This window comes from Artemia sp. Qi Xiang Cuo, chromosome 1 (assembly GCF_049724085.1).
Source record: "Artemia sp. Qi Xiang Cuo chromosome 1, ASM4972408v1, whole genome shotgun sequence".
In the NCBI taxonomy this organism is placed as follows: domain Eukaryota; kingdom Metazoa; phylum Arthropoda; class Branchiopoda; order Anostraca; family Artemiidae; genus Artemia; species Artemia sp. Qi Xiang Cuo.
The window spans coordinates 62,482,869-62,510,047 of NC_142794.1; the positions used below are offsets into that span (position 1 = coordinate 62,482,869).

The window sequence follows — 27,179 nt, forward strand, 5'->3', positions numbered from 1 at the left end:
TGACATCTACTCAACAATATTGGCGGCAAATATTTAGCTTTTAGATCATTATCCGTGCTTTAGATAAGCAGCTTTGAACTAAGATATCAGCTTTTTTACTTCATTCTAGACCTGTTTGGAAAAAAATATACAAAAAACAAAAAAAAATGCAATTGGCTTAGCTTTTTTGTCTTTTCATCACTGAATTACGTCACAGCTTGTGTTGTACCATGGATTTGGCTATAAGTGTGACCTACAAATTATTTTACACGCAGAATTTATTAGCTATAAAGTAAACGCACTCAAATTTCAAGTGAAGGACTATTGATACCACGGGTTTATCGGTGAAGACACGGATGAGTCACAATATCCTTTTCAAATGTAAAAGCTTTTGTAGTATTATATTTGTGTACATAGAACCTTATCAGTGTAAAAAAGGAACATATATTGAGAATATTTTAAATAACTGCTGCGTTGAAAAAATTATGAACATTGCAAAGAAGATCTCAAAATCCTTTTCTTGGATTTTAATATTTAATTTTCAGAATTTCTCCATGTATAATATTTTTGTGGAATGATAGCAGTCTACTAGGCAGGGTAAAAACAAAAATCCAAACTCTAACAATACAGTAACCGAATACGTTGGAACTGCACTTGTCCAATACATATTTGTGTAATAGATGAAACTCAACAAAGTTTAATCAAGATCTTGGCAACACAGCTAAGAATAAGCACAAAATGATTACAGAGCTAATAAAAAAACAAAAAAAACAAAAAAAAAACGGTGAAACTGTACGTAGCTCCATTGGTGTAAAATTTGGTGCAGTCCCATGTGGTTTAGGAGTCATCATGTTATCGTGAAGGTCCAAATTTTTGTAGAGTTTTCACTGTCAGAATCAGATGGTCGTAAAATGACTGCACAGCAGTTCTTAATTTTCGTGGTTCATTGCTTTGGAAATTCCTAAAATTGTCAATTATCTTATTCAAATTTATTTTACATAGAAAAAACAAACATTAAGGGTAAACAGCAGGCACTTTCTAGAATTTAATAGTATATTTAAATAATCTATTTAATAGTACATACTAAACCTGACAACTCATATTAGCACCTAACCACCTAATACAGGCACATAGCTACACGATGCTCCACAATTCCTCTCTATTCAGAATTTCTTTTTTTTATTCCTCTTATGAAGCTCCGATTTCCTAAAAACCTTTTCTTACAGCTTTTTTAAGACTTGTCGATGACAACTTGCTTTGGTTTTGTTCCAGCCGGGTTATCAAATAGTAAAATTTTGCAGGGTTCTAGAATCAGATGTATATCTTGAAACAAATCAAAAGCAAGGTATCCTAACAAAGGGCAAACATGGGTGCTAGTATAGTCAAAATACCACACAAACTTGTCTTTTCTATGTATATATAAGAATATTCCTTTACATTGAAAATTTCAAACTGTATCATTTTTCAGAGCCGTATCAGGCCTAATACATTTAGGAGGGCGTCTTCATTACAGACTATGAAGTAGTATCCTATTTAAAAAAAAACTTTCAAGTAGTAGACACTGTTATATGCACCCGCTGTGGAAGCTGGTTCGGTAAATGAGGCTCCAAAATTTGTCATGTCTCTTTGTGCTGATTTCAAACATTTTGTATAAGGATACTCTTCCTAACTTATGCCCTTCCTCAGAGCTGCATATACATTCGTAATGAGTATTCCCATTACATTTGAGAGTCAATTATTAGATGATAGTAGAGTAGCCGTTTTAAATAGTCTAACATTTTAGCTCCTAGAATTTGCAGACCATTTCAATACTATCACTTCTGCTTGTAAAATATCGCTATTCTAAACCTAAAAACCTATTTCAATTAACGATAATTTGGTGGTGACAAAACCTGAGTCTAAAGCCTGGGGTTCCTTATTGGTAATTTTAGACGAAATCTAACGATGAATTACTTTTCTCTTGGGAATAATCTTAATGTTTTGTTCAAAGCTCATGACACCGAACATTCTCTTAGAGATTGATATATACATATATACTTATACACTCCATAAACAAAGTTTATATATATATAAACGAACAGCGCAAATCCCTAATTCCATATTTAAGCGCATACAGTTAATGGCACAACAAAGAAAGAAAAATTTACAACAAAACTAGAAATTTAAACCCAGTTTTACCTACTGAGCGTTTGATTCCTAAGAAATCCGAAATAAAACAAATATATTCTAATTTAAGGAGGTCTGGTTCATGTGTACTAACTAAATATAAAAAAGTACTTTTGTCAGCACAATTTCAAATACAGATTATAAAAGCGAGAACTTCTTTTTTGGCCTAGGGGGAACATACTCATATTTGAGATGATCATTTGTTTTAATACAGTTCGTGGTTACAGACTGTAAGTATAGAGCGGCTCAGCTCAATAGTAACCGAAACTCTAAAAAACACAATTTTGATATCAACAGATCCAGCAAAAGAGTTTGTTTTTTATGCTGATTCCAATTATATAATATTCATTAGGTTTAGTGTTACTTATCAAAAGCTAGGAGCCTGAGAAAATTTGCCTGATTTTGGAAAAAGCGGACAACACCACCTAAAAGTCAAGGAGTCTTAATGAAATTTGCACATTGCACCATCAGTTTAAGCGTATCAGGTAACCCTACTGTAGAGGTTTCAAGCTCCCATGAACAAAAATGTCGAGTTTTGTGCTTTTTGCCAGAAGAAAGATCACAGATGCGTATTTATTTGTTTTTTTTTACATTTTTTTCCCAGGGATGATCGTGTAGAACCTAAGGTCCTATAAAACTGGGAGGGGGCTCATTTGAACGGAAGTCAAAAGTCGTGGTGCCCTTTTTAAGTGACCAAAAAGATTGGAGGGCAACTATCCTCCCACCCACTCCCTTTTTCCCTTCAGTCATTTGATTTAAATTTTCAGATAGCCGTTTTGTATAGCATTGTTGAAATGTCCAGTAAATATGTCTTTGGGGATAACATGCCCCCCAAGCTCCTTGGGAAAGGGCTGTAAGTTATGAAATTTGCCCATTGTTTACGCATAGTATTTGTTATTGGAAAGTATATAGATTTTTTGGGGGGAGGGGGATTTCAGAAGGGAGGGGGGGGGTGTAAACCGGGAGAATATTCAGTGGAGAGACAAGTTTCTGGGGTGAATTTTCCAGGAATAATTTTACACTTAGGGAATTTAAAAGAATTCCTTTACGAAATTCTTCTTATTTGTCTAACTTTCTCTTCGTCGACTCAATCTTGAATGTAGAGATGTTCCGGGGAAATAGTCCGGGAAAAACTTTCAGCAGGGTTGGGATTGTCTACAAGATTTCCCCGTGAGGGAGGGGGGACTTTTCGTGAGAGACATTCTCAATGAGAAATTTTTTTCCGGAAGAAATTATCCACGGGGAAATTTTTTGCGGGAGCAACTTCCAACTAGAGGGGGGAGATTTCCGGGAGAAATTTTACATGGAAGGGAGGATTTCTGGCATGATTTGAAAAACAATTAGAGATTGAAGGCTTCTTCAAATGGAAATTTGCTAACGAGAATTTTTCAGCAAGGATAGCATTATCCGGAGGGAATTTTCTGGGAGCGGAGGTTATTTTACCTGGGAGAAACTTTCAAGGAGGGGTTTTCCGTGAGGAAAGTTTTTTATGGAAGGAATGGCATATTTTCTGGCATTATTTGAAAAATGATCAGAAATTAAATAAAAAAAAGTTTTTTTTCAACTAAAACTAAGGAGCAACATTAAAACTTAAAACAAACGGAAATTTTTCCGTGCATGAGGGGGGTACCTCGCTCTTTACGCTAAAGTTTGACTTTTCTCCCAATCCCTTAAGGCCGACTCCTGAAACACAATGGCCGTTTAAATAGAATAAGAAACGTGTTTAAAAGTACAGAACAACTTTAGCATGAAGAATGAAGCATGGAGGAGAGGGGCAACTCCCCTCATTTACGGGATAATTTCTGTCCGTTTTAATTTTTAATGTTGCTCCTTACTTTCAGTTGAGAAAACTTTTTTTTTATTTAATCTTTCTCCTAACAAGTGTCTCTCAACATCTACGTGCATCGTTTATCTCCCCCTTTCTCCCCTTCAAGAGACAATCGCCCTCCCCTCTCAAATTCAAAAGAGTTTCACCAGATTTAATTTATTTTATCAGGAACCTTTTTCTTAATTGTACATTTGCTGTAACAAGAACACAGTTATTCAATACAAAACGTACAGGGAAAACTGATTTTATGATTTAGTAATTTCTTCTAAAGATGAATTAGAAAAATATCTATGTAATTGCCTTACTATAAATTCATTTTCCATTATGTCTTTACTATATTTTACCAAATTTTGCCTCTTAAATTAATAATTGGGAAGTATTTTCGACGCAACACCTTTAATAAGGTGTTGTTTTCTTAGACCACACTGCCGTTATATGAAGAACAAAAAAAACTTTCAAATGGGGATTAATCTATTTATTTCGACAGTTAAAAACACAGGTACAGAAGTCCAGATATTTCGATCACATGTAGCCTACAGCGACCGTCTTCAGTTGAAATATTCTAAAAACTCAACATTTGGTTTGCAATTAGAAGACACGGAACGCTTTGCCACCTTCATTGGAATTTTGTTTTACATTTGGGCAAGATTAAAGAAAGAAATTTGCATCAAGACCTTGAATGAACTTTATCAATGAATTCTCTCTGAAAATAATCTAGTGAATAATCCGGAGGTTCATTATTTTGTGAATGACCCGAAAAGTTACTTATTTTGTTGTGTATAAATATGCTAGTTTCGAATTTATTATTTTAGTATTTCTACTGATGACGGTCGCTGTACATGTGATCGAAATATCTGGACTTTTGTACCTGTTTTTTTTTCACTGCCTAAATAAATGGATTTACCCCCATTTGGAAGTTTTTCTGTTCGTAACTGAGAAGTGCCTGAGTCATCAAATCCCTTTTAGTCCTCAGTTTTATAGATTATGAGCAAGCGTTTGATTCAGCTGATAGAAGAGCTTTAGCGAAGGTCCTATCCTTGTATAGTATTAAATAAAAATAAAAAACAAGTATTTTCAATTGAAAGTAAGGAGCAACATTAAAACTTGAAACGAACAGAAATTATTACGTATGTGAGCGGGATTGTCTTCTCCCCAATACCTCGCTCTTTGCGCTAAAGTTTGAATTTTTGTTCCAATTATGAAACACAAGAATGGCTTATGAAACACAAGATCCCTTTAATTAGAATAATGAGCTTTTTTAAAAATTCTAAAAAAAACTTAAGCGTAAAGGGCGAAGCATTGAAGAGAGGGAAACACCCTCATATACGTAATAATTTCTGTTCGGTTTAACACCTCCAACAGAAAAATTCCACCCCCCCCCCCTAAAAAAAATCTGTATACTTCGCAATAGCCAATAATATATGGAGTAGGCAAAGTTCATAGCTTGCAGCCCTTCCCCCGGGGGCTGTGGGGAGTCAAGTCATCCTCGGATATAGTTATTAGATATTTTGACTAGGCTGAAAAAAATTACTTTCTTAGAATTTTGATCAGAAAACTGTGGGGAATAAAGGGGCTTGGGAGGGTGGCTGGCTGCCCTCCGATATTTTGGTCATACAAAAAGGACACTGGAACATTTGATTTCCGATCTAATGAGCTCCCTCTCGATCTTCTGTTATCCGTGGTTCGATACGATCACCCCTGGGGAAAAAAAATAAATAAACACGTATCCGTGATCTTGCTTCAGGCAAAAAATTCAAAATTCCACATTTTTGTATGAAGAAGCTTGAAATCACTAAGGTAGGGTTCTCTAATATCCTAAATCTGATGTCACATTTTCATTACAATCACTTAATGTTTTCGGGGTGTTTCCACCCTTTTCTCAAAAATGGGGCAAATTTTCTTACGCTCGTAACTTTTGATGGGTAAAACTAAACTGAATAAATTCTATATATTTTGAATTGACATCAAAATTCGATTCTTTTGATGGATCCATTGTTATCAAAACTCTGTTTCTTAGAGTTTCGGTTACTACCGTACTGAGCCACATCGCTCCATACTTATAGTTCGTTACCACGAACTCTTTGACACCAGACAAATACATTAAAGCGATTAGTGTTATTTACGATAATAACTTTGCTGCGGTTAAGGTAAGAAATGAGGTTAGTAGCTGATTTCGTATTAAGTCAAGAGTTAAGCAGGGTAGTGTTCTATTCTCATTTGTATGGATCATTTTGATAAACTTTATCCTAAGGAACACAACAAAGGCAATGGGAGAACACGGAATCAATCAGTGAAATAAAACTCTCCTTGACTTAGATTATGCTGATGATTTAAGCATCCTAGATGAAAGTGTGAGCAAAATCAATGAAGTTTTAGTGTTTTGCGAGTTCAGGGTGCCAGAATAGGTTTGAAAATTAATGTTAAGAAGACCAAGTCGCTAAGACTAGGAATAAATGAAGGTGAGGAGGTGATGTTGGATGACGAGAAGATCGACCAAGTGGACAGCTTCACTTACCTAGGTAGTATTACTAGTAAAGATGATGGTTGCAATGAAAATGTTAAAAATAGAATAGCCAACGCCCAGGGTATTTTTTCACGGTTGAAATTTTATTTTTGGAAGAATAGGAAGTTAAGCCTGCGAACCAAAATTAGAATTTTGGAAGCTACAGAATATTGGTTCTGTCCCCATTATGTGGATTATTTTGATGGACTTTGTCTTACGGAGCACAAGAAAGGCAATGGGAGAACAAGTAATGAAATGAGGAATAAAACTTTTCTAAAGTTAGATTAGGCTGATGATTTAAGCATCCTAGATGAAAGTATGAGAAAAATGAATGAACTTTTAGAGGTTTTGCGAGTTCAGGGTGCTAGAATAGGTTTGAAAATTAATGGTAAGATTAAGAAGACTAAGTCGTTTAGGCTGGGTAACAAAAAGATCGATTAAGTGGACAGCTTCACTTACCTTGGTAGTATTATTAGTAAAGACGGTAGGTGCTATGAAGATGTTAAAAGTATAATAGCCAAGGCTCAAGGTAATTTTTCACAGTTGAAAAAATTCAGAAGAATAGGAAAATAAGTCTGCGAACCAAGATTAGAATATTGGAGGCTACAGTGATGACAGTGGTTGGTTCTGAAGCATGGATGCTCCAAAGAACGGAGGAAGATTTGCTAGATTTTTTCTAGAGAAATCGCCAACGGACTGTTTTGGGTACTCGACTGACTGACCGTATTTCGAAGAGTAGGCTGTACAAAAAGTGTGGTTCAATCTTGTTTTCTAGAGCTATAATGAGAAAAAGGTTAAGATAGCTAGGGCATGTTCTGTATATGAAGAATGAGAGATTTCCCAAGATTGTCCTTTTTGACCAACCGTCTAGGGCTAAACAGAAATCAGGTTGTCCACGGTTGGGGTGGGAGAATGTCGTAAAGAAAGATTTAAGGGTAATGGGTTGCGGTTAGATGACGTCGTCAGGAATGTTAAAGGAAAATCTGAACTTCCTGGGAGGGTATTAGGAGAGAGGCTTTGAATCAATTGGTATGGAGGAGAAGCATGCGTAGCTATGTTGCCCTCATGCGGCTTAGTGCTGCAGTGAGTTGTTAGTAGTAGTATATTTTACTATGAATAGATACAACAAACTCAAAATGTGCTTGAATTAACTCCTATGCCACACTGTCTTCCATTTACATATAAATTATAAATATAGAAATGTATTAAACAACCAGGGAACCTAAAAAGGAGAATACATTGAATAAATGTTAAAATAATTAATAATAATTTAAGAAGTCAAGTAGTCAACTTACTTCTGCCTGGGTAGTAAAAAAAAAACTAAATTTTTCAAATTTAGTTATATTAATGGACCTCTAATCTTTCCTTGTTTTGATTTAATTTTATTTGCTCTAACCCATGTTAGGCGAAAGATTTTAATGAAAAGACTATTTCATTCTGTTAAAATTCTATATTGAAGATTTGACACTCACTATGACAAGCCTTTATTTATGCACAGTATTTTATCATAGAGTATTCAGCACTTTTGATCAGTTGGCGGCATTTTTATACTGAATTGTAAATTTTCAAACCTCCTGTGTCAATTTCACAATGGTATGTACACCTCAAATTTGTGTAGAATGCAAGCCAAACTAAGTTTAATTAAAGTTAAGACAATGTTTTAACCGGGCTGGTAGATGGCACAAATACTTTACACAAATCTATAAAGTGGCCTTTCAGTGGCCAAAAAACAACCTGATTATAATCAAGCCCGTTTTTTGGTAAGGAAAGTCCTCTTCTTATTTTAAGGCAATCTAAGAGTTAGAAAAGTCATTTTTGTTGACGTAGATATGTGACATGTTTTTGACTAACTCTTGGTCTCTGAATTCAAATTAACCTCACTTTTTCTCTATCATGTCAACTTTTTACCTACGGGATGAAGGTAAACCTACCTAATATACTATTCAATACACTGCAGTTACTTAGCTGATACTGCTAGTTAAATTTAAATAATACAAACATTAAAGTTTTTTTTATCAGATGGTAAAAATACATTTAAGATAAAATATTTTTGCCTATAGCTTTATCTAAAGTGTTTAGTCTGTCCCATTCAGTTGAATCATAAGCTACAACTCCAGTGCTCAACCATGTAGATTACGGCAATACACAAATTCATTGTCACTTCAAAGGTATTACATAAATGCCCTTTTTTCTTGATTAAAAGTAGGATCTATTAGCTCATTTTTCCAGCAAAATTTCTCGTAAAATTTGATACTACCAGCTCTGTTAAGTTTCAAATTTCATGTAAAATCACGTGCTAAATTGGCCCAGAAACAGCTGAGATAAAACCCTAGGACACCACTGGATCCAAATCTAATACTGATACACAGCAAATGTAATTTAAAATTTGGAGCAGACTCATCTGCCCTCTAGAATATCGGGGGAGCCACTAGAGCAGAATTTAAACATCTAGCACTCTTTTTTAGTAAAAAAAAGAGATCGTAACACACAGAAGAACCAATTCCTGCCATTTAGCGCTATATTACTAAAAATTTTGATGCAACTATGGCTGCTTGCCATTGACTGACGATTCCATGATGGTCATTTGGTATAAAATAGTCAAGAGGATGTAACTTGATATAGAATGTAACCTTCTCGTTTCAGACCATGCCACAGAAAATTTCCGGTTTCTGCCACTTGGCTGCCACAACACAAAAATCATGAACTCACAAGGGACAAAATACTATTAAGTGAAAATTCTACAGTAGTCATTTTAATCAGATGGGTCAAAATGAAGAAAAAATCTGTCTCTGACAGGTGTTCAGCCCATACAGCCACAGAACATTGGCCCAGAGTTATGAAGAATTATTCAAGTCCCATTGAAGGATTCATAAATAAATCTTTGAAGAAGGATAGGCTTGTTACCCACTGTTGAACTGCAGTTCTTGGGGATATTTGGGTCAAAACTGTTAAAGGTATTTCATGATTAGTTTTGAATTCAAAATTTTACCAGCAAATCCTATTAGAAAGGTGAGAAAACAAATCTTGTTGGATTTGACAGCATATGAACCTCATCTTAAACAAATTCCAGGCCAAGGTATTCTTTTGTATGTAAATGAACAAATCTTGCAGATTCCACATTCTAGGCCAAACTGTTAATTGATATATTAAGGAGAAATATGAGCAAACTTTGAAATTCTGAATTAAAAGTTTACATCACATAATCCTGCACTAGAAAAGGACTATATACCTCCACCCCCCTAAAAACTATCATCATGAAGGCAAGCTTATGGCCATTGAATATTGGAAGACGGCTCTTTCCCTCAAAGATTTTGAGCTCTACAGCACTTGTTAAGAGTTGGAAGTCAGCTAAGGGTACAAAAACCTTTCTTTTTGTTATTTCCTAGAGCCCCATCACGACAAAACATGTTGTTAGAACCAGATATACTGCTTTGCCATTTAGTCCCCCAATCTGTATGCTGAAGTTTGACCCCACCCCCAAATCTTGCAAGCGGAATGATATAGCACAAGAAAAATGTGATAAAAGGTTAACTTTTGTTTAAGCTTCGAAAATGGGACGATTTTGTTTTCGTTTGTGTTTGCATAAAACAGAAAACTTTACTTCAAATACATCAAAACGGTTGTAATTAACACCTGGCAACATTTTCCCACCCTAAAATGTCTTCAGGTTAGCATAGTTAAACTCCAGCATAAAACCGGGTGTCGAGGAGTGCATTAGCAACCCTCGAATAAAAGGTACTTGTAATTTGTTTTAAGTGTTAATGTTGTTCATTACTATCATTCAAAACCCTTTTGTTTAACGTACTAGCAACAAAACTTACACTTGAAGATTCTTTGAAGACAATTCCACTTCCTTTGTACATTCACCTCTTTTTGGCTCTGGGTCAACCACCAAAGTTCTATAAACAATTGTAGCCTCTTCTTTAGTAGGAAAGGGAACAGAAATCTTACTAAAAAAAAAACCTGTGCTAAAAGAAAAACTAAATAAATAACAACCACAACAGAAAGATTTGTGAAGTCAGCAGAATTTATGTAAACTCAACAACTTTTCTTTATTGAAGCATTCAAATAACTAATTCAAATCCTTACATTAAGTGACCAAAAATGTAATCCCACAATGTATGTACACCAGTCTAATGTTGGTGAATTGGAATATTTCCTCAAATACAACTAAAAAAAACAAAAATTAAATTTTAGAAGTTAAAATGGAATCTAAAGTAACACACCATCCACAGCCTTTGAAAAATTATTTTGCAATATTTATTTCAGTGAAAAGTTTCAGAATATTGGACTGTTAAAAGAGCATTCCAAACAAAAAAAAATGCAACCAAATCACAGCAACCAGCTGCTTAGGGAAGCAAATACATTTCGAAACAACATCAATTTGGGAATCTGTTGGTACTATTCTTTTTTTTATTAGCAAGTTTCCTTCTAGAGAGACACTATCATGTGCTGTTACTGCATCTTCTGTCTCTCTCTAAGGCCAGACGAGAATACTGAATAAACAAACAAAGCGAATATTTCGAGAGGACAACCGCCTCTCTTCTTCAGCGCGAAACGAAATAATATATTCAAGGAAAGTGCCAGAAAAAAAAACACGGAAGTCAGTGTGAAAAGAACCAAAAAACCAAAAACTTAAAAGATGAATAAAATTCAATAAAGCCAAAAGTTATAAGAATTAAAACCAAATCCCTAACAACCATAAAAGCGGGTCATTTGATGGTAGTTCATAATTTTTTGGATTTTTTGCAAATAGCGGTTATTGGCGAATGACTCGCTTTTATGGTTGTTAGGTATTTGGTTTTAATTCATATAATTTTTGGCTTTTATTGAATTTTATTCATCTTTTAAGTTTTTAGTTTCTTCACTGGTTTTTTGGTTCTTTTTACATTGACTTTGCACGTTTGTTTTTTTTTGTTTTTTTTTCTTCGGCACTTTCCTTGGATACATTATTTCGTTTCGCACTGAAGAAGAGAGGGAGTTGTCCTTTTGAAAAATTCGCTTAGTTTGTTTATTCAGTATTTCCGTTTGGCCTTAAAACCCCATTTTTGATCGTTTTCTTCTATTATCTTTAAATAGCTTGCAAGATAGTGATCATAAATAAAACCTCATACATAAAACCTCCTAAGCTCATTCAGAGCCTCATGTTGCCTTGATGTTTAAGCATCAAGAGTCTTCATGTTTCAAAGATGCCTGATGTTGTCTTTTCTATGCTTTTTTTTTGTTTTTTTTTCCAATTTATAATGCAAGGAGCTTATTCTAATTATCGTAAAGAATATTGAAGAAACCAATACTTAAAAAAAGGGCAAAGTATGCAACACTAGCTTCTATAGTCCAAACCAGTGGCACTGATCTTTGTTTCATAGTCTTTCAACCAGGAACCGCAATTGGGTGTTGGAAGTCAGCTATCCTATGCTTTTGCACACCCCTTCCAGCTAGCCTTCCCCAGATTTATCCAGGTATCCATTCCAATCTGCAACACTTTAAATGTGCACAAAGCATTAGAACTGTCCACAGAGGTATATTAAATATGCAAATCTAGCCTTTGAAAACAAATCTTCAAAAGTAAGGGGTTTACCAGTAGGCAAAAGGCTCCCAAGACAGAAGAGTATATTTTTGTGTTTTATCAAACTATGTGGGAGACTGAGAAATCAGACTAAGACAGACTAAGCAACCTGTAAAATATGTTTATTAAAATGTATCTTTCATAAACATGGACTGGGTTCTTAACCTTGGATTGGCTGATGGTTAGGACTGGGCTAGTTATTATTGGATGACTACAATCTTGTAAAGCTATGTTTATCATTCGATCATAAAAAGAATTTAACTTACATCCTAGCATAATTAAATACAACCATTCTCTTTCAAAAAACTTTGTCTTTAACTGAGTTTATAAATGATAATGTCAGTCTATGATTTAGATCCTTTACTAGGTTGCAGCAGCCACTGCAACCATGATACTGTTCTAACTTTAAGCTCCCACATACAAGATAGGGCGGCATTTTTAATGTTTAGGCACAAGGTGAACTGAACTTTTACAGCTATCAGTTTTCTATATTATAAAGTGTATGTTACATACTAATAAATACATTGATAAATCTCATCTAGCAATACAAACTTAAGATAAAAACTTAATTATTATTTAAATAATTCATAATTTATCAATCCTCATCAAAAGCAATTTGCATTATGCCCGTGCCACATTATAGTCACACTTGTCGATAAAATCAAAATTACGCAAGCATGGGCGTAGGCAGCATCTTGTGTAGAGGGGGGCAGCCGCTTCTGTGATGGAGGAGGGAGGGGTCTTACTAATACTTCCCGAGGTCCTTTGAATATAGGTCTTAAGAAACTAGTCATTCTATATTTCGCTAAAACTCGGCCTTTAACATTTTCCATGTTCTACTTTTCCTGCAACAGTATAATATAAGAGACCCACTATACAACTTCCAATTTCCAGAAAACATAAACACCACAAAAGCGATTTGACACAAATCACATTATGGTTAGATAACAGCTTCTTCTAAGAATTCAATTCAAAAGTTTACAGTTGGGCAAAATTAAATATCAAAATTGGTATAGGACGGACCCACGTTTAGCCAAAGCAAACAGTTTCAATATAAGAACCAATGGGGCTTCTGGTGGATTATAAAAGCTCTGACAGATGGTAGTGTATGTTTTTAAAATGTCTGACCTTAATTAATACTTTTACCAAAAATATCAGATTGGATCAGGTTTTAATGTGATTAATTCTGGAATTTTGTTCAATTTTGTCTGAAAGCCTACGCCAAATTACGAATGCTAGAAAACTCGCGATGTAAACTCACATTGTATTCTCTTATTATTTCCTTGTTTTTGGCAGCTTCCGAGACGTGCCATCTTCACCAATTGCTGTTAGTATTTTTTCATCCTGCGGGATAGCGAACTCCCATGTTTGGCCACAATACCTGGGGTAAATTCTGCATGCCGTACCAATGTGTCAAAAAGTGGGCTATGCTTGTAAAGGTTGTGTAAACAGCATATTTAAAGGTTGAAGGCAAGCTTGAAACCCAAAACTTTGTTAATTCTGGCGTTGTTTAATCCTATCAGAACAGAAGGTGAACTGAAGTTCCATTTTTTCCTGTTAAATTTTCATTCAAGATAAAATGCTTAAAAGTAAAACAGAAGAGAAAAGAAAGAAAGGTGGCTGTGATCCAGAAGAAAATAAAACAGCAATTTATCCTGTCTTATTCTACAAGAAGTCAGTTGGATTCTTTAGAAGTGCCATGGCTGTCCCTAAAGGAACGCGGCAAGACTACGTAAAAAAAAGTTGAGAAGCTGAATATCCCTCTAAAGAGTCTGGACCTAAGTTTCCTTACACCCTGTTACAACAAATGATAAATATTTACAGAGGAACAAGAAAAAGGACTAAAAACTTATTTGAAAAACGATAGCTGATATGCTTTTGACTGTATTCCCATAGAAGCGGGTAAATTTACATACACTTATGCCATTATTAAAAGTATAAAAGTACTGGATAACGGAACTGCAAAGGCAGTGGAGACAGTGGAGGAATTACAGGTAAAGATTGGTACCGTGGTTTTATGTATTGCCTTAAAACTCTATCAGTAAAAATGCCAGAAAGTACAATCCTATGACGGACAACTGCTTTCAACCGTCACAGTGTAGGAGCTTTCTTTAACCACTTGGAGCGAGGTCTATATAAACACATGTTCAGACCACAAGAAATTTGAAACAAGACATTTGAAAAAATAGCAACTGAAGAACTTAAGGTCCACTTTTAAAAGGATACCGGAGCAAGAGACTTTGTGCTAACTGAAGAGATGGATATTGTCTTAAAGACAGACGTTAAAATAAAACTGCCACCACTGACAGGTCGAACACCAAGATTAGCGGAGCGGCTTACTTTTGGTGTTGATCAGTCAATGTATAATTAGAAATTAATGCTCTTTAGTTTTTTATTAAGCCTTAATGAAATTCATTTCGTAATTTTTTATGCTGACCCTATTCTTTCTTAATTTTATAGCCGAAAAACAAGCTTTAATGTTCCCCTGGTCACATTTCTTTTCCTTTTGTCCGGTGGCCAAACATAAGGCAGAGACGACCGAACCAGTGCCGGGGTGGCCCAGGTTTGGCACTCTTGACCACTTGGATGGAGAGGTAACCAGGTGGAAAAATGGCGGAGTATTTCTAATTGTCTTTGTCAAGGATGGTATTGAATGAGTTACTTTTGCTTTGGCATGCTCAGCAACTTCTTATCGCTTGAATCAACTCATAGAGAATTAAACAAGTCAAAATCAGCCGATCATGGGCCAGTCTCCTATCTATATATCGGACCGAAAATCAATATTGAACACCGAAACGTAAATGTTGATATCGCAAACGATATTTGGAAATTTCTGTTTGTTTTCCAGCTTTTTTAGCCATCTACCAGTTAACATCCAACAAAAAATTCCAACATACGAAGAGTTCTCATTAATGTCTAGCGTAAATTTGAAGTTCTAGGGGGGCAGCTGCCCTCCCCTGCCCCACCCCCTTCCCTACGCCCATGTACGCAAGACTACAGCGCCAATTACGTTCACCGTTCGTAATTTCTCGAGTTGAACATTGTTGAGCTTCCAAGCATAAATTTCTTGACTGACCAATTGGAGTCAAAGTTTAAGGCATAATTTTTAAAACTAGAATAGATGAAAACTTTGAACAGCAGTTTTTTCTATCTGGGAGAGAAATCTGACAATTGTCCTCCTCAAAAATATATTTTCTATCTGTATAAATGAAACTTAAAACGAACAAAAATTAAATAAACAATCAATACGAACAAACATACAATATATATTAATGTAAATGAATAAATAAATCTTAAAACGAGTCAAACTTAAATTGAATATGCAAATCAAGTTTGAATCGAATAAAAATAACTACAAACAAGAGTTTGGATATCGCCTCACTGCAGAAGCCTAAAACCTACTGCGTCATTGGCACTTTACTGAAAACAAAGTTATTTATTATATATTTATTATTTATTATATAATAGTCGAAAATGATTGGAGGGCAACTAGTCCCCTCCCCACGCCCATTATTCCCCCAAACACATCCAATCAAAATTTTGAGATAGCCATTTTGTTCAGCGTAGTTGATTTCCAGATAAAAAATATATTTTTGAGGACGACACTCCCCACAACCCTCAGGGCAAGTGTTTTAAGTTATGCCCTGGGGGCATATAAGGTTTTATAGAAGGCGTTGTCGTAGAAACTTCAAAAAAAGCTCATTCAATTGCAAATTCAAAAAACTAGTGCCCTTTCTAATAGTCGAAAGTGATTGGAGGGCAACTAGCCCCCCCCCCCCCATCACGCCCATTATTCCCCCGAACACAGCAAATCGAAATTTTGAGATAACCATTTTGTTCAGCATAGTTGATTTCCAGATAGAAAATATATTTTTGAGGAGGACACTCCCCCACAACCCTCAGGGCAAGGGTTTTATCAGGGCAGGGTATATTTATTATTTCTTATATAATAGTCGAAAATGATTGGAGGGCAACTAGCCCCCTCCCCACGCCAATCATTCCCCCAAACACATCCAATCAAAATTTTGAGATAACCATTTTGTTCAGCGTAGTTGATTTTCAGATAGAAAATATATTTTTGAGGAGGACACTCCCCCGCAACCCTCAGGGCAAGAGTTTTAAGTTATGTCCTGGGAGCCCTTTTTCAAGTTTCTACGACAAAGATTTCAATAAAAACCTTATGTGCCCCCAGGGCATAACTTATAATTTTGATTGGATATGTTTGGGAAAATGGTGGGCGTGGAAAGGGTGTTAGTTGCCTTCCAATCACTTTCGACTATTAAAAAGGGCACTAGCCATTTCAATTTCCAATCGAATGAGCCCTTTTTGAAGTGTCTACAACAACACAATTTCTACAAAAACCTTATATGCCCCCAGGGCAAGACTTACAACCCTTGCACTGAGGGCTGTGGGGGAGTGTCCTCCTCAAAAACATAATTTCTATCCGAGAATCAACAACGCTGAACAAAATGGCTATCTAAAAATGTTGATTGGATGTGTTTGGGGAAAAGGTGGGCGAGAGAGGGGGGTTAGTTGCCCTCAAATCACTTTCGACTACTAAAATGGGCACTAGACCTTCGAATTTCAAACTGAATGAGCCCTTTTTCAAGTTTCTATGACAAAGATTTCAATAAAAACTTATACACCCATAACTTACAACCTTTGCCCTGGGGACTGGGGGGTTTGTCATCCTTAAATACATAATTTCTAGAACTTTCAACTAAGTTGAACAAAATGGGTCTAAACTCTAAACTTTGATTGAATGTGTTAGGGGAAATGGTGGGCTGAGAGGGCCCACCATTTCCGAAGGCCAGATGGTGGCCTCCACTCACTTTCGACTATTAAAAAGAGCAATCTCAATTTCCAAACAAATGCGCCCTTTTTGAAATTTTTACAACAACTTTCTATATAAACCTTATATGCCCCCAGGGCATAACTTACAACCCTTGCACTGAGGACTCTAAGAGGTTATCATCCTAAAAGACCTAATTTCCAGAACTTTCGACTACACTGAACAAAGTGGATATCTCAAATTTTTGATTGGATGTATTTGGGGAAAAGATGGGCGAGAGAGGGGGGTTAGTTGCCCTCAAATCACTTTTGACTACTAAAAAGGGCACTAGACCTTCGAATTTCCAATCGAATGAGCCCTTTTTCAGGTTTCTACGCCAAAGATTTCAATAAAAACTTTTATGCCCCCAGGGCATAGCTTATAACCCTTGCTCCGAAGACTGTGGGGGGAGTGTCCTGCTCAAAGGTATAATTTCCTGAACTTTAAACTGTGTGGAACAAAATGGCTATCTCAAAATTTTGATTGGATGTGTTTGGGGAAATGGTGGGCATGGAAGCGGTGTTAGTTGCCTTCCAATTACTTTCGACTATTAAAAAGGACACTAGCAATTTCCATTTCTAATTGAATGAGTCATTTTTGAAGTTTCTACGACAACGCGTTCTATAAAAAACCTTATATGCTCCCCAGGCATAACTTACAACCCTTGTCCTGAGGGCTTTGAAGAGGATTGTCATCCTCAAAGACCTAATTTACAGAACTTAAAACTGCATTGAATAAAATAGCTATCTCAAAATTTTGATTGGATGTGTTTGGGGAAAGGCGGGCGTGAGAGGGGGGTTAGTTGCTCTCCAATCACTTTCGAATATTAAAAAGGGCACTCGCCCTTTGAATTTCCAATCCAATGAGCTTTTTTGAAGTTTCTGCGACAATGCCTTCTATAAAAACCTTATATGCCCCCAGGGCATAACTTACAACCCTTACCCTGAAGGCTGTGGTGGAGTGTCCTCCTCAAAAACATAATTTTTATCTGGAAATCAACTATGCTGAACAAAATAGCTATCTCAAAATTTTGATTGGATGTGTTTCCGGAAATGGTGGGCATGGAAGGGGTGTTAGTTGCCTTCCAATCCCTTTCGACTATTAAAAAGGGCACAAGCCACTCCAATTTCCAATTGAATGAGCCCTTTTCAAATTTTCTATGACAACTTCTTTGATCCAAAGTGCCCTGCTCTAAAGGAAAAATAAATAAATAATACATTGTGCCAACATTGTTCTTATATGCCCTCAGGGCATAAGTTAAAAAACCCTTGCCCCAAGGGTTGCTGGCGAGTGTCCTCCTTAAAAACATATCATTTATCTGAAAATCAACTATGCTGAACAAAATGGCTATCTCAAAATTTTGATTGGATGTGTTTGGGGAAATGGTGGGCGTGGAGGGGGGGGGGTAGTTGCCCTCCAATCACTTTCGAATATTAAAAAGGGCACTCGCCCTTTGAATTTCCAATCAAATGAGCTTTTTTGAAGTTTCTGCGACAATGCCTTCTATAAAAACCTTATATGCCCCCAGGGCATAACTTACAACCCTTACCCTGAAGGCTGTGGTGGAGTGTCCTCCTCAAAAACATAATTTTTATCTGGAAATCAACTATGCTGAACAAAATGGCTATCTCATAATTTTGATTGGACGTTTTTCGGGAAATGGTGGGCATGGAAGGGGTGTTAGTTGCCTTCCAATCCCTTTCGACTATTAAAAAGGGCACAAGCCACTCCAATTTCCAATTGAATGAGCCCTTTTCAAATTTTCTATGACAACTTCTTTGACACAAAGTGCCCTGCTCTAAAGGAAAAATAAATAAATAATACATTGTGCCAACATTGTTCTTATATGCCCTCAGGGCATAACTTATAAAACCCTTGCCCCAAGGGTTGCTGGCGAGTGTCCTCCTTAAAAACAAATTTCTTATCTGGAAATCAACTATGCTGAACAAAATGGCTATCCCAAAATTTTGATTGGATGTGTTTGGGGAAATGGTGGGCGTGGAGGGGGGGCTAGTTGCCCTCCAATCACTTTTGACTATTGAAATGGGCAGTAGCCCTTTGAATTTCCAATCGAATGAGCCTTTTTTGAAGTTTCTACAACAACGCCTTCTACAAATACCTTATATGCCCCAGGGCATAACTTACAACCCTTGTCCTGAAGGCTGTGGGGGAGTGTCCTCCTAAAAAACATAATTTCTACCTGGAAATCAACTACGTTGAACAAAATGGCTATCTCAAAATTTTGATCGGATGTGTTTCGGGAAATGGTGGGCATGGAAGGGGCTATTTTGACTATTACTATTAAAAAGGGGCTTATTTGACTTTTGACTATTAAAAAGGGCACAAGCCACTCAAATTTCCAATTGAATGAGCCCTTTTCGAAGTTTCTACAAAAACTTCTTTGATACGAAGTGCCCTACTCTAAAGAGAAAAAAATAATAAATAATACGTTGTGCCAACATTGTTCTTATTTGCCCTCAGGACATAACTTAAAATCCTTGCCCCGAGGGCTGTGGGGGAGTGTCCTCCTCAAAAACGTATTTTCTTTCTGTAAATCCACTACGCTGAACAAAAGGGCTAACACAAATTTTGATTGGATGTGTTTGGGGGAATGATGGGCGTGGGGGGGGGGGCTAGTTGCCCTCCAATCACTTTCGACTATTCAGAAGGGCACTAGCCACTCCAATTTCCAATCGAATGAGCCCTTTTCGAAGTTTCTACAACAACTCCTTCAATACAAAGTACCTGGGTATGGAAACAAAAAAATAAATAATACATTGTGCCAACATTGTTCTTTACTTAGGCAGCGCTATTGTGCTGTTCATAATTTTCATTGTTGGACCTGTTGTATAATGGGTACCTGCTACGAAGACAAAGAAATAAAGTTTAGCCTGAGTGCCTGATTAAATATTGGAAAAAAATATCAGGTATTTTTTTTTATTCACTCTTTATTGAGATTAAATAAAAAAAAAGTTTTTAAAACTGAAAGTGAGGATCGACATTAAAACTTAAAACGAACAGAAATTATTCCATATATGAAAGGGGCTGTCCCCTCCTAAACGCTTCGCTCTTTACGCTAAAGTCTTGTATTGTTTAAAAAATAAAGTTGTGAGACAGAGTCAAACTTTAGCGTTAAGAGCGAGGCGTTGAGGAGGGGACAGCCCCTTTCATATACGGAATAATTTCTGTTCGTTTTAAGTTTTAATGTAGCTCCTTACTTTCAATTTAAAAAACTTGTTTTTTTTTATTTAATTTCTTCAGTTAATGCAGCTTTTATTTTGGTTCACCGTCATTGAATAAGTAAACAAAATTTGCATAAAAATTTTACTTTTCTTTTGTTAAATGGATGTCTCTAAATTTGGCTATGACGTAATTTACAAATTAACTTACGTAACTAACTTCTATATTCGTATATTTTTCTTCTGGCAAAAAATACAAAGCTGCAGATTTTTCCAGATATGAGCTTGAAACCTTTGTAATAGGTTTTTTTGATACGCTGAATCTGACGGTGTGATTTTCATTAAAATTCTTTCACTTGTAGGGGATGTTTCCCCCCTCTTTGAAAAATCAGGTAAATTTTCTCAGGCTCATAGCCTTTGATGAGTAATACTAAACTTAATAATATTTATATATTTAGAATCAGCATTATAAACCCATTCTTTTGATACATTTATTGACATCAAAATTCCATTTTTAAAAGTTTCGATTACTATTGAGCTGTATCATTTGTTTTTTTTTTATTGTTTTTTTTTTATTACGTATATATTATTATGTATATGAGGGGGTTCTCCCTTTAGTCAATACCACGCTCTTTACGTTAAAAGTTAAAAAAAATTAAATTCACAAACCCCTGAATCACAAAAGCCGTTTAATTAGAATAGATAGCTCTTTTGAAAGCACTAAAAAAAACTGTAGCGTAATGACGAGGTATTGACTTGGGGGAGAACTCCCTCATATACGTTATAATTTCTGTTCGTTTTAAGTTCTAATGTTGCTTCTTATTTTGAGTTGAAAAAACTTTTTTTTTTTTATTTAATTTCTGATCGTTTTTTAAATAATGCTTGGAAATCCGGCGCCCCCTTCATAGAAATTTCCCTTACCCCAAAGAAACATCCTCCATGGAAAGATTATCCTGAGTAACCCCCTCCAGAAAAAAATCCTTTCTGAAAATGTCTGCTCCCAATAACCAATAAATAATTCTGGCAAGTCCGGCGCCCCCTTCATGGCAATTTCCCTTCCCCCATGAAAACTTCCTTCATGGACAGATCCTCCAACATAACCCCCGACCCCCCCCCCCACTACCAGAAAAAAACCCTCCTGAAAACGTCTGTATACTTCCCAATAACCAATACTATATGTTAACATTGGGTAAAGTTTATAACTTTTTGCCCTCCCCCTGGGGACTTTGGGGGATTAAGTCATCCTAAAAGACATTATCATATTTTCGACCATACTGAACAAAATGGCTATCTCAAAATTTTGATCCGGTGACTTCGGGAAAAAAATGAGCGTGGGAGGGGGCCTAGTTGCCCTCCATTTTTTGGCCACTTAAAAACGGCACTAGAAATTTTAATTTCCGTCTTAATGAGCCCTCTCGCAATATTCTAGGACTACTAGGTCGATACGATCACCCCTGTAAAAAAAAACAAACAAAAAAACAAATAAACACACATCTGTGATCTTTCTTCTGGCAAAAAATGCAAAATTCCTCATTTTTGTAGATAGGAGCTTGAAACCTCTACAGTAGGGTTCTCTGATACGCTGAATATGATGGTGTGATTTTCATTAAGGTTCTATAACTTTTAGAGGGTCTTTCCCCCTTTTTTTGAAAATCAGCCAAATTTTCTCATGTGCGTAACTTTTGATGGGTAGCACTAAACTTGATAAAAGTTATATATTAAATCAGCATTGAAATCTGATTCTTTTGATGTATCTATTGGTATCAAAAACCTGTTTTCTAGAGTTTTGGTTACCATTGAGCTGGGTCACTCCTTACTTACAGTTTGTTACCACAAACTGTTTGATAACTAAGAAATACATACCTATACAATCAGAATTTCATCCTGAATCCAAATATAGCATTTATTTAAATTACAAATTGATTACCCTTGCCAATACCCCCCCCCCCCAATGGATAAATATTACCCATAATTATATTAATGCACTAAATTTTCCACAGTTCACTATTTATTATTGATTTAGCAGCTTATCAAGAGAAAGAAAAACTTGGTAGAAGCTAAATTAGGGGCTTCTTGCTATCTTGGAAAGTAGTTGATGTATGTGAATGAAACTTTCAGGAATGATGCCAGGGCCCTAAAATAAACTCTGAGAAGATAATTTGAAATTACCTCCTCTGTTGTTTCCCTCTCCAAAGGCCACAGTCCTTTGACAACCTTTGTGTTACTTAAATTAAACCTTGACCAACAGATTTTCTGCTGAAATAAGACTCAGGGAAAGTGGTTTCAGCATCATATTTTTGCTCAATATGGTTTTAACAACATGCTTTTAAATTTAGATAAAAGAAATCTTGATAAGGCTTTAAGTTCATTCATATACTAAAAATTGCATTTACCAAAATTAGAGCCAACAAAAGACATTGAAATCCAGTCATGTACATAGTCTTTTATGTTCTAGAAAGAAGGAAAGGGTGGAGATAGGCTAGTACCTTGGCAGCACCTTCCCAGAATATATTTAAGCCTTTACTCAAGGATTCTGCCCAAAATTTGCTGCACAAAACAATTCAGGGTATATATTTGACCATAAAATGGGGGGGGGGATAAAGTGCATTTGAAACAGAACTGAATGTTACATTTGTATTCCAGGTGAAATTCACCTGGTGTAAGCCTAGGGTTCCAGCAGTACATAAGGAAACAAGTTAAGAAAACAATTCTTACTTCATAATATTCAGAATAATCCTAGTTTACACACTTTGCAGAGAGAGAACCTTTACCTTCACTTCTTTCACTGTTGTACTTTTTTTTTTTTTTAGCAAAATTCTGAAAAATAAACATGGATTTGACTGCTTTTGTCTGTTTTATTAAGCACCATCAGTGCCATCTAATTATTTCTCACAAAAACATGAAAAGACATATAGTGATAAATTAGGTTAAGTTAGGTTAGATGGCATTTGGGTGTTTGTTTATAAACAATATTCATAACTTAGAGAATAGACACAGATATTTAGAAATGTGAGAGAAAAACTGGATATACAAGGAAAGAAGTGAAGATAAAGATTCCCCCCCATGCAAAATATGTTAACAAGCATTATTCTGCATATTATGAAGTAAGAATTGTTTTCTTAACATGTTTCCTTATGTACTGCTGGATCCCTAGGCTTATACCAGATACCATTCAGTAAGACATCTAATCACCATTTTGACAGCTAAATAACTGTAAAATCTCAATTATACCACCTAGAAATTGGATTGATTCACTTCAACAATCTTGTTGTTTAGAGATTTTGACATGATGTTAAATGCCTGATGTTAAGTGAGTTGAAGGTATAGGATTCCTCCCTGAAAGTAGCCCCTCCTGTGTCACTACAAAATCCCTCAGTAACAACCTACCAACACATATTATTGACCAAACAACACAATTCAGGCACCAGCAATAACCCTTCTTACCATGGGTGCCCATAAGGGGGGGGTGCCCCCCCACCGTGGCTGAATGATGTTGCCTTATTTTTATATTTTTGTTCTGAGAATTCTTTTATATAGCATTAAAAGTGCCAATCAGATGAGGTTTGCCCCCCCCCCCCTGGAATTCAGCATATGGGGGATAGCACCAGATGGCTAATTTGACAGTGTATACATATACATATATATATATATATATATATATATATATATATATATATATATATATATATATATATATATATATATATATATATATATATATATATCCATATATATCCATATATATCCAATATATATATGGATGATGGCCAACAGGTGGGTGTCATATTGATGAAGCAAAAGCCTTTGATAAAGTACAACATCAACTTCTTCACCTAAAACTGGAAGCATACAGGGTGCATGAGGATATAGTGCATGGAGTGCATGGTGCATGGAATTCAGCATATGGGGGATAGCACCAGATGGCTAATTTGACAGTGTATACATATACATATATATATATATATATATATATATATATATATATATATATATATATATATATATATATATATATATATATATATATATATATATATATATATATATATATATATATATATATATATACATATATATATATATATATATATATATATATATATATATATATATATATATATATATATATATATATATATATATATATATATATATATATATATATATATATATATATATCCATATATATATGGATGATGGCCAACAGGTGGGTGTCATATTGATCAAGCAAAAACCTTTGATACAGTACAACAGCAACTTCTTCTCCTAAAACTGGAAGCATACAAGGTGCATTAGGATATAGTTGCCTGGATTGAAGCATATCTTACTGGAAGAACTCAGATGGTAGTAGTTTATGACGCCACCAGCAAAACTATTTATTCTGATGAAATTCCTGTCATTAGTGGAGTTCAACAGGGCACAATCCTTGGGCCCATGTTGTTCAGCATGTATATTAGCAACTGTACAAATCAACAGAAAAACCCACTGACACTATATGCTGATGATTGGGGGCTCTTAGAACAGGCCCAAATTAGCCCCAGTCACACAACAATGCAGGATGATTTAGATGAACTATCTAGATCGTCATATGATTGGGGTTTGCAGTTCAACATGGCAAAATGTAAAGTCCTCCATCTTTGTCTAGGGGACACAACAACCCTAGACAACCTTACCATATTGGAGATGACCTACTTGAAGCTGTAAGTGAGAAGCAGGACCTGGGGGTTATTGTAAATGATGAACTCAAGTTCCACAGCCACACACAAGCTCAAGTTGCTAAAGCAAACCAAGCCCTAGGGCTCATAAAACAATTTTTACTACCAGGAAGTCATGTGTGGCCAAGAAGCTGTGCAAAGCTATTGTAAGTCCACACCTAGAATTTGGAATGACTCTAGCATCTCCTCATTATAAAATGGATGTTAAAGCACTCAAGTGTCCAAAGGCAAGCAACAAAGCTCATACCAGCTTTGTAAGACAAGCTGTATGAGGAGTGCCAATTGTCCCTCAAACCACCCACCCAAGTCTATCAAAGGAAGAGAGGAGATGCATTTGCTACTTGCAAACAGCTCAAAAACAACATCTCAAGTCAAATTTTCTGCTCATCCCTTGCAAGTATGACAAGAGGTCACACAAAGAAGCTGTAAGTCCCCATTCACCATCAATGTGAGCACTGGCACTTCTTCTCTGTACATGCTGTCCCTCACTGGAACAGCCTCTCCAAAACCACCATCTAGTCCCAAATCACAGACGTGCTCAAGAGAGGAGCTGGTCAGGACTGGGCCAATGCAGAGGGCAGGCTAACCTGGGATACAAACCATTGTCATGCCACACCACCAGCAAGATCTTCCTCAGGAGGCTCATCACTACCTTATCTCACTGGACATGCAATTTATGGTAATTTTGAAGGTACTGCAAAATTTGTTAAAGCAGTGTTCACAAGCATGTCTAGCTAGAATCCCATGTCTAGACATGTGTCAAGTAAAATTCACAAGTAAGTAAAAAAGACAAGTAAAATTCAGCACTTAGTCAGACAAAATAGACAAGGTGCTTGGCTAGACATTGAGTTCTAGACTCTAGAACTCAGTCTAGGATTTTCGATTATAACCAATCAGAATGTGTCAAGTTCCAGTATTTTTTTCTTCTATGTTTATCTATGTAATCAGAAATTTAATTTTGTTTTCTCATTAATTGTTTTTTTTTCATTTTAGGCAAATAAACAATACTAGGAGTAAAAGTGAAGAACACTAAGACAATTTTTTTGATTGTCCTGTCTATCATTTTGTGACAGTCAGAATAGGAATTACAATTTTGAAAGTTTTGCCAGTATAAGCTCTCTTGATTGGCTAGAAATGACAATTTGAAACTAAATTTGAAGTTTTAGCTAAGCACCAAATTCTACTTGTGAATGGTCATTGCCAAGACATTGGATTGTCTTGGATTTGACACTTGTCTAGACATGGGATTCTATCTAGGCATGCTTGTGAATGCTGCTTAAGCTATTCTTAATATGGATACAATTAGCTTGGATAAATGCACTGAGAGTCAACTGTAAATCCAGATCTTGAACATACTAAAAGCGGGAGCCCAATTTAGGAAAATGCTCACTTGCCTTGGAAACAGGATCTTAGAGTTTGGTAGAACAAAATATCTAAATCATCAACAGACTCAATCTTGAACAGATTTAACCTGTAGTGTTGACATTTGTTTAAATTTAAACATTGAAAAAAAAAACAAGTTTTCTAAGATAGTAGTCAGCCAATGTCATCTAGCCTAGACCTAGCTACCATCCAACTTAAACCTGTATAGGCTAGGCTATATAATATCTAAGATTGGGACCTGTTGTCTATGTTTAGGAAAGGGTCAATATATTTACAAAATCATATTATTGAGTTAGGACTAAAGTGAATACACCATTTGATGCCTTTTTTTATGCTGATTACAAATATAATAAGCATTTCTATCAGAAATGAATTTTAGCCCCCCCCCTATATAGGCTATACCTAACCCTGAATTGGCATATATAGGAGGGGGGCTGAAATACATTTCCGACAGAAATGCTTATTATATTCGTAATCAGCATAAAAAAAAGGCATCAAATGGTGTATTCACTTTAGTCCTCACTCAATAATATGATTTTGTATATATTGACCTAGGAAAGATAAATTTTAGTCAAGATTTTTGTCTAGGATTAGATACTGAGTACTGGAGGTCTTGCCCTATCTATATTTCTTAGTTAGGCCAATCTCAATAATGAGGGAATTGAAAGCTGTACCCCAATAGCCTACTATTTTATGAGTTAAAATACAAATTATAATGGAAGGAAACATGACAATCCAATCATCATAACTACACCACACATTATAAACTAAGCCTAAGAATTTAACTGTTTTAGTGTTGTCTTTTAGTTTGATAAGGCAACATAAGGGACCATCAGGCGGGTTGGAATGAATATTTAAAAAGCAAATTTAACAGTAATATTAGCAATTTAAAAGCGCTTTTCTTTTTGTTTTAGCACGTCTCCTTCTGGAGAGCCAAAATTGTGCACGTTTACAAATCAAGGCTGGCCTATGGTACATTTGATAATTCATTTCATGTTAATGTTACATACATGCAGTGTTGCGACTCGG

At 35.7% G+C, this 27,179-nt stretch overlaps 1 protein-coding gene across 7 annotated transcripts; it reads right to left on the bottom strand.

Annotated features, from left to right (window-relative positions):
• Nucleotides 1–603: 603 nt before the first annotated feature.
• On the bottom strand, nt 604–27,179 carry Tcs6 (Threonyl-carbamoyl synthesis 6). Of its 7 annotated transcripts, none has more exons than XM_089085976.1 (3): nt 25,575–25,638; nt 10,298–10,426; nt 604–940 (listed from the first exon to the last, which is right to left on the bottom strand). In XM_089085976.1, exons 1-3 carry the CDS (start codon nt 25,610–25,612, stop codon nt 832–834), a joined length of 276 nt encoding a protein of 91 aa, XP_088942102.1. In that variant the 5' UTR covers nt 25,613–25,638; the 3' UTR covers nt 604–831. The 7 variants fall into 7 exon arrangements, 1 of the variants encoding a protein (XP_088942102.1); XR_016141488.1 differs by lacking the exon at nt 25,575–25,638 and adding an exon at nt 27,161–27,179 and having other exon boundaries at nt 609–940; XR_016141491.1 differs by lacking the exon at nt 25,575–25,638 and adding an exon at nt 27,127–27,145 and having other exon boundaries at nt 609–940.